Source organism: Eutrema salsugineum, unplaced genomic scaffold, assembly GCF_000478725.1.
Source record: "Eutrema salsugineum unplaced genomic scaffold, Eutsalg1_0 scaffold_6, whole genome shotgun sequence".
NCBI classification, from domain to species: domain Eukaryota; kingdom Viridiplantae; phylum Streptophyta; class Magnoliopsida; order Brassicales; family Brassicaceae; genus Eutrema; species Eutrema salsugineum.
Window position 1 is genome coordinate 6,464,979 of NW_006256547.1, and position 15,636 is coordinate 6,480,614.

The 15,636-nt window shown below is 32.2% G+C and overlaps 3 protein-coding genes across 3 annotated transcripts; 2 read left to right on the forward strand and 1 right to left on the reverse strand.

The window, feature by feature from the left end:
* The first annotated feature begins 551 nt into the window (after nt 1–551).
* LOC112083410 (cytochrome P450 71B25-like) lies at nt 552–2,355 on the forward strand. The gene is made up of 2 exons (XM_024151362.1): nt 552–1,521; nt 1,624–2,355. Exons 1-2 carry the CDS (start codon nt 637–639, stop codon nt 2,230–2,232), a joined length of 1,494 nt encoding a protein of 497 aa, XP_024007130.1. The 5' UTR covers nt 552–636; the 3' UTR covers nt 2,233–2,355.
* A 1,032-nt stretch (nt 2,356–3,387) lies between these two features.
* Nucleotides 3,388–5,871, forward strand: LOC18012344 (cytochrome P450 71B23). The gene is made up of 2 exons (XM_024150932.1): nt 3,388–4,325; nt 5,048–5,871. Exons 1-2 carry the CDS (start codon nt 3,432–3,434, stop codon nt 5,657–5,659), a joined length of 1,506 nt encoding a protein of 501 aa, XP_024006700.1. The 5' UTR covers nt 3,388–3,431; the 3' UTR covers nt 5,660–5,871.
* Nucleotides 5,872–9,966: 4,095 nt separating this feature from the next.
* Nucleotides 9,967–11,852, reverse strand: LOC18012345 (cytochrome P450 71B22). Its single transcript, XM_006395514.2, has 2 exons — nt 10,920–11,852; nt 9,967–10,799 (listed from the first exon to the last, which is right to left on the reverse strand). Exons 1-2 carry the CDS (start codon nt 11,805–11,807, stop codon nt 10,185–10,187), a joined length of 1,503 nt encoding a protein of 500 aa, XP_006395576.1. The 5' UTR covers nt 11,808–11,852; the 3' UTR covers nt 9,967–10,184.
* Nucleotides 11,853–15,636: the final 3,784 nt, after the last annotated feature.

Genomic DNA, 15,636 nt, shown 5'->3' on the forward strand with positions numbered 1-15,636 from the left:
TCTCATATTTTCCCAATATAATTTTGTATTCCTTTTCAATATGCACCTATCAAAATATAAAATCGTATTATTACAAATACGTTTTTTAATATGTTAATTGTTGATAGTTTAAATAATTACACGTATTTAGGAGAATCAACTAACTCGTGAACTCGTGATAATTTAGTGGTTCAAAAAATTCACTCTAAATGATATTTTTAGCAGAGTTTTTTCTACAATTTCAATCATCTTTGGCCATATATAAACGTTATCAGTGGTTGAAGTAAAAAAAAAAAAAAAAATCGTTATCAGTGGCAAAAAATACCAAAATTTGTATGCATCTCTGAGGATTAAGTCTGAGTTTCGACCTAAAATTCTCCCAATTAACAAAAAAATAAAAATAAAAATGTACGAAAATCTTGGACCTCACTCTCTTAGCTTCATGTCAAGCTTATCCTCACCAGAGCCGGCCCAATAGGTTTTTGGCGTGTGACAACATTAAAAAGACATGTAAGATGTACCTTTATATACATCCAAAACGGACCGACCAACGTGTCCGTTGTTTATAACACCTTCACACTACCATATTTTGTCAAACTAGTAAAGAACGTTGTTGATACGTCTTAAAACAAAGCACAAACTAGACGAACGAAAACAATGGCGATTATTTTGTCTTTCCTCTTGCTTCTGCTCACCTTGATCTTCTTGAAGAAGATCAAAAACTCAAAAAAAAATCTTCCCCCGAGCCCACCAAAGCTCCCGTTCATCGGAAACCTACACCAGCTCCAAGGATTGCGTCACCGATGTCTTAACGATCTGTCCAAGAAACACGGACCCGTGATGCTTCTCCGTCTAGGATATGTCCCAATGGTCGTAATCTCATCGAGTGAAGCAGCTAAAGAAGCTCTTAAAATACAGGACCTTGAGTGTTGTACACGACCTAACACTATCGCTACAAGGATTTTCTCGCGCGACGGTAAAAACATCAGCTTTGCGGTATACGGTGAGGAATGGAGAGTGCTGCGTAAGCTTGTGGTTCGTGAGTTTTTCAGCGTGACAAAGGTTCGATCTTTCCGTTATGTTAGAGAGGAAGAGAATGACTTGATGGTCAAGCAACTGAAGGAATCGGCTTTGAAGCAATCTCCAGTGGATTTGAGCAAAACCCTCTTTTGCCTAGCTGCAAGTATCGTATTTAGAACCGCCTTTAGTCAGAGTTTCTTTGAGAACAAGCATATCAACAAGGAGGATATTGAAGAACTGATGTTTGAAGTTCAGAAAAATATGTCTTTTAAATTCTCTGAACTCTTCCCCGTTGCTGGTCTTGGATGGTTTATGGACTTTCTGTCAGGACAACATAAGAGACTTCACAACGTTTTCAACGAGGTTGATACTTTTTTAAATCATATAATTGATGATCATCAATCTAAGAACCCAAACCAAGATCGTCCTGATATCGTCGACTCGCTCTTACATATGTTACATACACAAGAACAAGATGAATCTTTCAAGCTCACCATTGATCATATCAAAGGCATCAGCCAAGTAAGCAAACGAATTTCTTTATAATTACTTCATGATTCTTGAATCAAATCTGTATATCCGTAATTAACTTATTAATAATCTAATGTGTTTTTGTTGACCTAGGATGTATATCTTGCTGGAGTAGACACAAGCGCCATTACCATGATTTGGGCGATGGCAGAGCTCGTTAGAAACCCTAGAGTGATGAAAAAAGTCCAAGAAGAGATCCAAACTTGCATTGGAATCAAACAAAAGGAGAGAATCGTGGAAGAAGATCTTGATAAGCTTCAATACTTGAAACTTGTGGTGAAAGAAACCTTGAGACTACACCCAGCAGCTCCTCTGTTACTCCCAAGAGAAACAATGAGTCAAATCAAGATTCAAGGCTACGACATTCCGCCAAAAACCCTTCTAGTGGTCAACGCATGGTCGATAGGACGAGATCCTAAACACTGGGAAAATCCAGAAGAATTTACCCCGGAGAGGTTTATCGATTCTCCGGTGGATTACAAAGGAAATAATTTTGAGTATTTACCGTTTGGTGCTGGACGAAGGATGTGCCCAGGAATGGCTTCAGGGATTGCGACCATTGAATTGGGACTCTTGAATTTGCTTTACTACTTTGATTGGAGATTGCCTGAGGAGAAGAAAGATATGGACATGGAAGAAGCTGGTGATGTTACCGTTGTTAAGAAGGTTCCTCTTGAGCTTCTTCCTATTCTTCGCCTGTGATGGGGTCACAGAGTCTTGAAGAACAAGAGAAGTTGAACTCTGTAAGTGATCAGACTTAAGACTAGAGTTATGTTGTTGTTGTTTTTTTTAAAAAAAAATAAAAAATAAAACTTGTTGGGAAATCAATTTTGTTATTCTGCTAAAAATTGTTTGTTGCACCGGTTTGTATCTTGAGGTTGTATTCTCAACATATAAATGTATCATCCATATTCATATTTATATTCTTTGTTTTTAATACCGTTTGTGTAGTTGGATGTTGCATTTGGATTCAGTTTTGTTATCTTTGAGATTTTATACAAAAAATGGATGCATTCTGTCTAAATATCGTTATGTTAATAGGTTTTTTATGATCAAATTAATTTTTCAAAATTTAATTTCTTAATCAAATGATCAGAGAGTTTTGTATAAAATAATCAAATAGTTGTGAAGTGATTGAAGAGCAATGTTGTAACTTGTACGTTTCCTTGGTTGAAAGGGTTTAGTAGACATAAAATCACTGTCTTGAGGGGATCCCCTGTCTTGAGTCATGTGGATATTTATTATGCTTCCTCTATTTCGTAGAGTTTGATGTTCTGGATATTTTAAGTAGATTAAGAAACAGTAAATGTTTAGTTATAAATATATTATCTTCTTTCTCTAAACATTTTTTCATAACTTTAAACCAATAATTATTTAACAATCTTAATTAATATCTTTAAAAGTATATCATTTATTATCATTAACTTATAAAAAATAATATCTTTAACTATTTTGTGATAGTTCTCTGGTTTATCTAAACTATACTATAGTATAAATCTGGATACCCAAAATCCGTTTTGATCCAAAGAGTTTAAATTTATTATCCAGATGCAGATCCCTGTTCTGTTAGATATTTATTGTTTTCTGGAACGAGGGGCATCTAGAGGATAATTTAACCTAGATACATGTCATATGCCCACCATTTGAATTACCTCGGAATTTTTTTATTTTGAATCTATGATTGTCTTTTTGACTATTGTCGAAAACGACCCGTGAAATACAGATTAGCCGTGCAAAAATCATCCTCTTTAAGTCTAAACTCCTAAAAAAAAATTTATACCAAGTTTGAAATACTTTTATCAAAAAAAAAGTTTGAAAAGTCTAATTTCATTTCTCTTTAAATTTAGTTCTTCTTCACTCGGAAAACATAAAAAGGAAAAAAGCAGAGCAAGAACACAAAAATGTCAATTTTCCTCTGTTTTCTCTGGCTTTTACTACTTCTCTTAGTAACATTAGTCTTCACACAAAAATTCCAATCCTCAAAACTAAAACTTCTGCCGGGCCCACAAAAACTTCCGATCATCGGAAACTTACACAACCTCGAAGGATTACTACACAAATGTCTCCAAAAACTCTCCGAAATCCACGGACCAGTGATGAAACTCCACTTCGGATTTGTCCCTATGGTCATAGTCTCGTCAAACCAAGCAGCAGAAGAAGTTCTCAAAACCCATGACCTAGATTGTTGCAGCCGACCAGAAACCATAGCGACAAAGAAACTCTCTTACAACTTCAAGGACATCGGATTCGCTCCTTACGGCGAAGAATGGAGAGCGTTGAGGAAGCTCGCTGTGATCGAGCTATTCAGCTTGAAAAAGCTCAACGCTTTCAGGTATGTTAGAGAAGAAGAGAATGACTTGTTGGTCAAGAAACTCTCTGAAGCTTCTCAGAAACAATCTCCTGTGAATCTGAAAAAAACCCTTTTCACTTTAACCGCTAGTATCGTGTGTAGACTTGCCTTCGGTCAAAATCTTCACGAATCCGAGTTTATTGACGAAGATGGTATGGAGGAATTAGCGTCTAGGTCGGAGAAGCTTCAGGGGAAATTCGCTTTCTCTAATTTCTTCCCCGGAGGTTGGATTTTCGATAGAATTACTGGTCAAAGCAAGAGCTTGGAAGGACTTTTTTCAGAACTCGACGGTTTTTTTAACCTAGTGCTCGACGATCATCTAAAGCCAGGAAGAAAAGTATTGGAGAGTCCAGATGTTGTGGATGTGATGATTGATATGATGAATAAACTAGGCCAAGATGGTTCTTTTAAGCTCACTACTGATCATATCAAAGGAGTCATCTCTGTAAGCATTTTTAACTAGTCTCACTTTTAGTGGTTTTTCTTTTTGTTAACCTTAATTTTAAATGTGGTATCTGACTCAGTTAATATAGTCTAATGTTTTCCATTAGTATTGGCATATACTGTCACAATCCGGACTCAAGCAGTAGGTATTTTTGTGTGTGCATGTGGGGTATGCGTTGCAAATGAAAAAGGGATCAAATTAATTGCGGGTCATTTGATAGAATTTAAACTAGTTTAATCCAGTTTCTAAAATTCTTTAGTCTTTATAAAAGTCGTTAAACCTACTATGAGCTTTATCTAGATAAAAATATGTACAAAAAAAAATTGTATATTAGAATATGTTATTTTGTGATATTTTGTTCTCATAACATCTTATTATATACCTCATAATCTCATATACATGTGACACAAGCAGACAACGTTATGTTTGAATGCATGGTAACAATCAATTTCGGTGGGTGAGTTAAGGACACTAAAATAATAATCTTATTTTTAGTCATATATAATACTCCATTCTTCCATGTGTCATCAAAAATTATCATATGATGAATTAAATTGTATTAATTCTTCAAAAATTATCTATAAACCCTTCTCTATACTTTTATTATGTATTTTTTTCTCTCTCTTCCTCTTGTATTATGGTCATGATTCGAGACTCTTGAACTAGTATATGACATTATGAATTCATCTCTAATTACACCCTTTTTTTGCAATTGGATTTAGGATATATTTCTTGCCGGAGTAAACACAAGTGCGACGACCATACTTTGGGCAATGACAGAGCTAATAAGAAATCCAAGTGTGATGAAGAAAGTGCAAGATGAGGTTAGGACAGTACTTGGAGAAAAAAGAGAGAAAATCACAGAACAAGATCTTAACCAACTTAACTACTTCAAGCTAGTGATAAAAGAGACATTCAGATTACACCCAACAGCTCCACTTTTGTTACCAAGAGAGACAATGTCACCAATCAAGATTCAAGGCTACGACATTCCAAAAAAAACTCAGATCATGATCAACGTTTACGCGATAGCACGCGATCCAAAACTTTGGGAGTATCCGGAAGAGTTTAAACCGGAAAGATTTGTTGATAGTATTGTTGATTACAGAGGACTTAACTTCGAGCTTTTGCCTTTTGGTTCTGGTCGAAGGATTTGTCCCGGTATGACAATGGGGATCGCAATGGTCGAATTAGGATTGTTGAATTTGCTTTACTTCTTTGATTGGGTATTGCCTAAAGGAACAACAGTGAAAGATATCGATATGGAAGAAGAAGGTGCGATTATTATTGGCAAGAAAGTTCCTCTTGAGCTTGTGCCAATTCGTCGTCATTGAACAAGTTGAAAAAAAAAAAGAAAAAAGAGAAAATGCTTTCTTTTCTCTGTATGTTTCATTGTGTAGTGAAGTAATTATCTTATATTTCTATGATTCGTACGTTTATATATTTTGCATTGTGGCCTGGTTATTATATATATTGCATACTAGATATTAATAAATGCGTGTAATGAAGGTTTGATATCGAAAATGATAGATAACCGGGAAGTTTAGTTAGCTTTTTTAATCTATCACATTAATATAACTAGGGTTCAGTCCGCGCTTCGCGCAGATTTTATTTTATATTTTTATGTGTTTTCTATTTTTATATGTTTTTTTTAAATAATGTGTTAGATAAATTTTTTATAGTTTAATAGTTTTTTTCTATATTTGCATTGTACAATCCTTATTAGTATTTGTATATAATAACAAATTTTCTTAATTATGTTATTAATTTCTGTTAATTTTTTTTATTTCATGTACTTTTGTATTTTGTCTGTCATTATTGTGTGATTTTTATACAGTATTAAATTTTTTTTTTGTTAATGTTCTACACGTTGCGCAGTAATAATTTTTAATCATTTATTCTTACAAATTTTTGAAATTTAAACATCATATTTATCCATTTTTGTTAATTTTTTTCTTCTTCTCCATTTTCATATTTTCATATTTTGATATCTTTATCTTCTGTTCTTTTTCTTTGTTTTCATATTTTTCAAAATTCTTTTTCATCAGCTTTGTGTTCTTTTTTTTTTATCCATATTCCTCTTCATGGTCTTTAATTTCTATTATTTTTCATCTTTTTAATATTTTCTGTTTTTGTATTTTGATTTTTCTTCTTCCTTCTATTTTTCTTATTATTTTTTATTATTTTTTTTTTTAATTATCGTCATTTTTAAACATTTTTTCAATTTAATAATTCATTTTTAAGAATATATATATTTTTAATCCAGTTAGTATTACAATTTTTTTAATTATTAATATCTAATTATCATTTATTTTTTATTTATACTATAATTTTTTTATTTAATTTAATTTATACTAAATATTTGTTATTAATATTTTATTAAATGCATACTTTAAATATACTTAAATGTTAAGCTTTATGAATTTGCTGATGTGGATAGTCTAGATGGAGAGAAAACTCTCTCATTATATAATAGATTTTTCTTATTATTTTTCTTATTATTTTTGCTTTTTTTAATTATCGTCATTTTTTAAACATTTTTTCAATTTAATAGTTTATCATTTTTAAGAAAATAGATATATTTTTAATCCAGTTAGTATTACAATGTTTTTAATTATTAATATCTAATTATCACTTATTTTTTATTTATACTATAATTTTTTTTAATTTAATTTAATTTATACTAAATATATTAATAACAAACATTAATATATTTATTAAATGCATACTTTAAATATACTTAAATGTTAAGTTTTATGATTTTGCTGATGTGGATAGTTTAGGAGAGAAAACTCTTTCATTATATAATAGATTTTATGTACTATAATTAAAGAAATATAATTTTATGTAAATTTAGATAAATTGGCGTATTTAAAGGCATTTTATGAGCATAAACTTGTGCTAGACTAGTACATTCGTTTTGGTTATGCTTTAAAAATTTTATTTATTTTAAACTCGACAATGATAATCTATTCTTTTTTCGTGTTTCGGTTGTGTGATTTATCTACAAAAATATTTACAGACTTCAACGAAAAAACTTGTGTAGTGTCATTTATTATATTTACAACATCACTTCTTATTTTACAAATTACAGAATTTTACTTCAAATGTAAATGTGGCTTGGAAAAAAGGTTTGTGTGGGATTAGTCGGACGTATGACTGCCAAACTGAGCTAATTACAGTTACCTAATATTTTAAAAAAAAAAGTTACATAATATTACCAGCTCATTGGGTTTATTTGTTTATGTTTTTGTAAAATTGGTCCGCAAAAAAGAGGATTTCGAAAATTTCAGATCTCCCATTATTGCTGAATTTACCATTTGAAAGATATTACAACTCGTATATTATATCCCATTGGTAATTATTGGTAAATGCCGGCCACGCAACGAAAACTTCAATTCTAATTCTAAGAGCGATTACAAGATAACCTTCTGGAAAAAAAATGACAACAGATATGGAAGAGGATGTTATCTATATGAGAATTATTGGGAGTCTGGTAGAGAATATAGATCCTGCTATATTATCAACGTTAAGTTTTAGACGGTGTGTTCAGATTTGTTTTGAAAAATGCAATATGAAAAATAATGTGTTAGAGAAAATTTTATAAAAAGATGATTTCATTAAAAGGGACGATTAAAACATGTTAATAATTTATGAAATACAATTTCAAAAAACAATAAAAAAATCTCAAGATGCTCTAGAGACAAAATATTGATGTTATCTAAATCTGTAATCCACATTGATTATTTGAATAAAAATATATATGTATCTCTCTTTCTCTTTTTCAGAAATATAATTTGTTGATAAAGACCACCACTTCGATACGAATTTTATATAATCAAATTTTCACAATGTCATTTCAAAGTGTTTTATCTTGTGTACACGTTATTAGATTTTTTCCTTTATGGATAATGAAGAGTGTGCTGACAAATACCGGCCAAAGTAAATGTTTCACAATAATTTTGATAATAAATATTAATTTACTAGTTTTTATTGTAAATTTGTATATATAGTCTCTCAGTTCCAAGATTATAACTAATTTAAAATTTTAATTTCATAGCATATTTTCAAATTTTATCTTGTACATGTGAGTAGACTTTTTTTGGCGAATAAACCATAGTGGACTTAGAAACACCGACCACTATAAAAAAAAAAAAAAATCAATTGCAAAAGAGATGACAAGAAAGCCTATTACCAAAGAATAAAAAATAACAAGGGTCAAGGGACATGTAAAAAGGTTTTGAATGTCGACAAAGAAACTATGTACATCCAAAACAAAACATAAAGTTTCTAGTTTCAGAACGGGCAATTTAATTTCTTGTATTGAATAGTAAACGGCGGCTTAAAATTTCTCATCAGGAAAATATCATCCTTGCATCGCATTTATGGCTCTTTGTCGTATATGATCGATATTAATGCAAGCAGAGTCGTACCAGTCGCCAGGTCCATCATGTCTTCTGGAGTAATTATTTAGCTAGAATAGTCCAATTATTTGAAATTTAGAATCGTCAAATATTTTAAATTCAAGTGAGGCAATCATAATTTGTTTATCAACTATATAGCATTTATGTCTCCTAGCCTCCTTTCAAACGTTAATAGCATCCAACTATAATTCTAATTAAATATTTCAAAGGTTTGATTTTATCTTGAGAAAAGATTTCATTTGAATTTATTCTTCTACGTGTTTGGTCCAGTTATCAACGTGAAGAATAATATAAATTAAAGTTTAAGATTATTATGGTTATGTCTAACACAAAATTATTTATTGATGTACGAGTTTGAAAAAAAAAAATTTGCCTCATGCATGCCGGAGTTACTCTTCTACGACTTTTTTTTTTTTTTTTTACGACTTCGGTCCAGTTATAAACGTAAAGAATAAAGAAAAAAGCTAATCATTTTGCTTCAAATTTGTTTTGGCAAAATTTTTAAAAGACACCAGTTAATCCTATATAAGAAAAACTCGAGAAAAAAAAATATATATAAGGAAAAAAATATTAGCTGTAAAAGGTGAATTCGTGAATCACTTATTGAGATCTATATAGTGCGGTGGTCTAAGGTCTTATTACACTTAGCCGAGCTCTCAGAAGTTAGATTCAATCCTCAATTCCTCGTGAGGGTTGCAAATTTGCAATGGCCATTTGGCCAGGCCAATAAGAAAAACAATACGGAGTATATAATTCGTAAAGAATCACAAAATCCTTAAATCTCTAACTGGCGCGTGGCGCGTGGGGAACGTCGCTAATTACTATCTATTTTGTCTCAACTAATTATCTTGAGGCCATGGACCGCTTATTAAATTTGATGTCTCATTTGTGGCCCAAAAAGTACAACATTAGTTGCTTCAAGGAAATATGGTTTTAATCTCTAAACACATTTTTTTTTTATGGAACTCAATATTTCGAAAATTTTGCGTACTTAGCTGATTTGTTACAGTTTATTTGAGCTGGATTTTTTCTTATCATTTGTACATGACTATTGAAAGTCATCAGCTGAAAATATGCATATGCTGCAATAAACGAGAGCCTTATGTCAATTTAAATTGTTAATAGTCTTATGTCATTTTCAAACTGATTTTTATTGAGACATTCGCTTAGATAAACTTTAAACGATACTAAATAAGAAAAAGATGATATCTACCGTCACAATCGGAAATTTATATTTATTTATTGAGAACATGATTTATACGCAATGAAATTTTGACCCCAAAAAAAAAATACAAAATGAAACATAAAAATTTACCGATCACAAATCATGTAAAGAGAAAATCAAAAGCAACATCAAACCGATTGCAAGAAAGCCAGGCAGAGAAATCTCCATCTTAATGATATAAGATTATATCATTTATCTTTCTTCATGACTTCACCATTGATGTGGAGTTGGTATTAGCTCAAGAGGAACTTTCTTGGCGATGACGAAAGCTCCAGCTTCTTCCATGTCTATGTCTTCAATGGTCATTCCATCAGGCAAACTCCAATCAAAGAAGTAAAGAACGTTAAGTAAACCTAGCTCGACGATAGTTATCCCCGTGGCCATCCCGGGACAAATCCTGCGACCAGCACCAAATGGCAACAGCTCGTAATGTTGGCCCTTATATTCGACAGGGTTATCGATAAATCTCTCGGGGATGAACTCGTTAGGGTTTTCCCAGCAATTGGGATCACGTCCTATTGAGTAAGTGTTGATCTCGATCATTGTGTTCTTGGGAATATTGTAGCCTTGAATCTTTAAGTCAGACATTGTCTCTCTTGGGAGCAAGAGAGGAGCTGGTGGATGTAATCTGAAGGTTTCTTCGATCACATATTTCAAGTACTGAACTTTCTCTAGATCTTGTTCTGTGATTTTTTCTTTGTTGTCTCCAAGAGTTGCTCGAATCTCTTGCTGGAGTTTCTTCATCACTCTTGGATGTCTGGTTAGCTCTGTCATGGCCCATATCATCGTGATCGCTCCTGCGTTCACTCCCGCTAAAAACACATCCTGATCATATAACAAAAAGTATTTATCAGTTACTTGATTGTTATTTGAACACATAAGACTTCAGATAATATTATTAGATATTTAAAAAAAAAAAAAGAAATGAAAGATTGCTATTCTCACCGACATGACTCCTTTAAGATGATCATAGGTGACTTTAAAAGAGCCGACTTTGCTCTGTTTGTTGATCATATCCAACATGACACCAATGATGTCTGAATGATCTTGAGGTTTTCCAGGCTTTAGATGATCATCGATCACATGTTGAAAGAAATTACTAAGTCTTGCAAAGGCTTTGTGCAACTCCGAATGTTGGCCAGAGATACGGTCTATGGCCCACCCAAGACCGGCGGGGAAGAAGTCAGTGAACGCGAATGAGCCAAGATTGGTCTCAGACTCGAGCACAAGCTCTTCCACTTTGTCCATATCGACAAAGTCGCATTCGTGGAAGTTCTGTCCAAAAGCGAGTCTACAAATGATACTCGCGGTAAGAGAGAAAAGAGCCTTTCTCAAATCCACCAAAGATTGTGTCTCGGCGGATTTCGAGAGTTTCTTGACGAGCAATTCACTCTCTTCTTCTCTGATATACCGGAAAGCTTTTAGCTTTTTTGAGCTAAAGAGCTCGAGCATCGCAAGCTTCCTCATCTCTCTCCAATCATCACCGTATTGAGCGAACCCAATGTCTTTGTAGTTGTAAGAAAACAACCTGGTCGCGGTTAGCTTAGGTCGTGTACAGGTCTCAAGATCATGAGTCTTGAGAACTTCTTCAGCTGCTTCTCTTGTGGAGACCACGACCACAGGAACCACACCGAAACGAAGATACATCACGGGTCCATAATGTTGAGAGAGTTTATGGAAAGATCTGTGGAGAGATTTTCCAAGTTGATGCAAGTTTCCGATGATCGGAAGACCTATAGGTCCTGGAGGAAGCTTCCCTTTAGAGGGTGAGAGTTTTTTCAGGAAGATTAAAAGAAGAGGTAAGAGTAAGATGCAGTAGAGAAAGATAGACATTTCTTGATTCTCTGTTTTACTTTCGTAGGTTTCTTGTTTATGTTTTGAAGTGAAGAGCAATGTGTTGAGAAGGATACGTAATATATAGACAATGTAGCTAGTGGTAAAGTTTTGACTAATCAATTTTTTTATTCATCGATTCGAAAAGTTGAATAATGGCAACTCGCTATAAGGCACGTGGTTGATGGGAATATCATGGGATGAACATAAATGTGTGCGCTTTTTTCCCTTCTCGGTCATAATCCGTAATCCAGAGTTTTTACTTTTTATTATAAAAGAAAAAGAAAAAAAAATCCCTCCGATGGCCCAATAGTAGTGTTGTACGGATGAAGAACCAAGAGTGTGGCTAACTTGAATGGACCAGGAAATGATAATACTAGCGAACTAGCGAGTTTTAGAATACATTTCTTTCGTTTTTAATTGCTTCTAGTTTAGCATGATTATGATGAACACGGATATAAAAAGTTTGGAATGATATTAAATTATTAACTTGACTATTAGAAAGTAGTGTTAGATTTTTTAGTTATGATTTTTAAAAAGATTGTTAAACGTTAATATTTCGAGTGTTTAATATTTCAGTTTCAGTCATTGTTAAAACCGAACAGGTTACTGAACCTGTTCTGGTATCGTTATCTAAATATCTTCAGATCGGATGCATCTTCTACATGGAACAATACCAATGTTTTAATCCTGAGATCTAGACATTGACATCTTCTCGTATGGGAATAGGACTATAATTGTAAATGATATGTATAATATGTAATGATGGTTGAAGAGAGATTGCATTTACGTGGTCAGGAAACTACATGCACATTTTCTAAACTTTAATTTATAAATTATTAATTTATCAATATAAAAAATCAGTCTAAAAACTAATTTGGAACTTTAAAAATGTATTAATTTATCAAAATATTAATTTATTGAATATTAATTTATAAAGATTATATTGTATATAATATATATTTTAATTTTTATATTAATTTAGTAATCATACTAATAATCTTTATAACAAAATTAATTATGGCTCATCATATTTATAATGTAATATGAAAAAACTAACTGTCAATATAATTATCTTATATATTATTCTTAAGTCGGTGTGGATCAGACCTCATCAATTCATCATCTATGCTTATTCCATACGCACTAATACAGTCTATGGGCCTCATATACTATGTTCGCGATTTAGTGTATAAGTATATAAATAAATTATATGAGTACCGTTCGTTCTTGGATAAATACATATACAGTTTGTATTCTTCGGAGATGTACGTAAAAAGAGAAAAAAAAAACCTACAAACTAATATAATAGTCAAGCGTTGATTTTTGTGGGGTTTATTTCGTTCGATCATGTGACCTTGTCTATTTGTCATCTCCGGTACATGAATACTAGGTTTTGTGACGTACACGAGTCGTTGGTCAATATTATACGTGACATCTTTGTCAAGAAAACAAATAATTGTAAGTGACGTAAGACTGTGTTACTTTAAAATTCCTATTTACGTATTTCATTTTACGAGATTTGAATTTTATAATATCTTTATTTCGAATCAACGGCTGCATGCATATATCCTGAGTTTAAACGCTGAACCAATTATATCTTTAAGAGTCACAATTGTGTCGCGGCGGTTCCTAGGCTGCGTGAACCAGGGGCGAAGGCAGTAAACGGTCATGTGCTTTTTTTTTTTTTAAATAATTTAAATAGATTTAATCTAAATAATTTTAATTTAATAGTAAAAAATAAAAAATTATCTCTAACTAAATATTTTTTATTTATTAAATTCTGCTCCCAATTAAATATTTTTCTAGATCCGTTACTGGCGTGAACTAGGTTACTTGTAGTAGTTTACTTTTCTGACGCGAGAGAATTATAAAATGAATTTTAATGCATTACTAGTAATCCCTAATTTGTAGTACTATTGAAATTGGTGATGCTAATACTTTAGGGTATCATGCAGGAAAAGTCTTTACGCCGGTTCTACTAGGGTACTAACATTATCATAAATACATGTGATATTTAAGTATATCAATACCGCTATATATGTGTATCTTAAAGTTCAAGTTATTTGATTTCTAGAAAATTTTAATAGTATAGTATATAGTTCAAACATTTGACTGTCAATGTAATCTCTCGAGATTGGAAACAAAATGTAATCTCTCCAGAAGTTTTAGTACAAAGCTTGGAATTTTCTATCTTCGTCATACCATCTGATTGTGTATAGCGTGAGTGGAATTTCTAGATTTTCAAAAACATATATATATAGTAGTACGTCTAAATAGGTTAAAAATAAAATTAATAGCTTTGGCGTCAAATGATTTATATTATTTGGTAATCAATCCGTGAGAACTCCCTATACATATAGAATACTTGAGCCATGAAAAACGTAAGGATAGGTGACGTGTTAATGATGATTTGAATGAGAATTTGAGGATAACATATGCGTATGAAAACTCGTGGTGATACAAAAATCTAACACAAGAAATATCTTCATTTCTTGGGAGTTAAAACCAAATTGATGGGGTTTGGATATATTTGTGACATCCTCTTTACATTTAGTTGTAATTATGTCTATGTAAATTTCCGGTATCTTTATTTTTTACGTTAGCATGACGTCTAATGTTGTTGTGTATATGTAAGCCATTGGCGCATTTAGAAATAAGACAGAAAATGTAAATACATTATATTATAGGTTTTCAGGTAATATCATCACCAAACAGAGAGAGAGAGAGAGAGAGAGAGAGAGAGAGAGAGAGAGAGAGAGAGAGAGAGAGAGAGAGAGAGAGAGAGAGAGAGAGAGAGAGAGAGAGAGAGAGAGAGAGAGAGAGAGAGAGAGAGTATACGAGATGTTTTGATTGTTAATAAAATGATAAGCATCAAAACTAGCGGACCACGTAATTTTTTGGGAGTTCAAATAGTTCTGATGGGGATTGGATCCTCTAACAAAGAAAAAAGCAAGCGGGAAGGCGTGTCCATAAACGAAAAACCATCGAAGCATTACCATAATCCATAAATTTACGAAATAATCTTACATAATTAAGACGAAAATTAAAGTATATATGGAGTATAAGACCTTTTGTCCTTGTTGATTAGTTTGTTGGAAAGAAAAATAATAATTACTGTTGGAATAAAACCATCTATAATTTCTCTATTTTTTTGTCAACGTAATTAAAATTTATCTAACGAAATTTATTTCTCCATAAATCCGTTTCTATCATAAAATTTCTCGATCAATATACTAGATTTGAGGTTGTCGTATTCATATAAAGGTTTTACAATCTCCTTCAAACTTACCGCATATCCAAATTGTTTGCATAAATAAGCCTGATGCAATCCGCTTCTAGATTGATCCCCTTTAAAGGTGGCCTTCAGTGTCCACCACCTTTGAAATTTCCGTCGTCAACTCGTAAAATCCAGCCGACTTCACATGCACTGGTAGCAATTGTTTCGGTGGCATCAAAAGTACACTGGGATTATCATGTTTGTTGCATGTAAGCCATTTCATGTGAACCTTTTGCTTTCTGAATCGTTTTTAACTCTAATACTTTTTTTATTAGACAACATGCAAGATCATTCCAAGTGAACTTTTTTTGTCCCTGAACGATGTGTGTTGATAGAGGTTACTTTTGTATCCTATATCTTATTTAAGCAATTTGTATATGTTATACTAGCCAGGTTTTGTGCTAGTGTTCATGGATTTAATTGATATATTATTTTCTTTGTTAGACGACAATTGTATTTTATGACTTGTTTAAATTATGCTAACGTTTGTTTGATTTTTTAAAGCTAAATTTAATCAGAATTCTACATGTAATTAGAATATAATACATT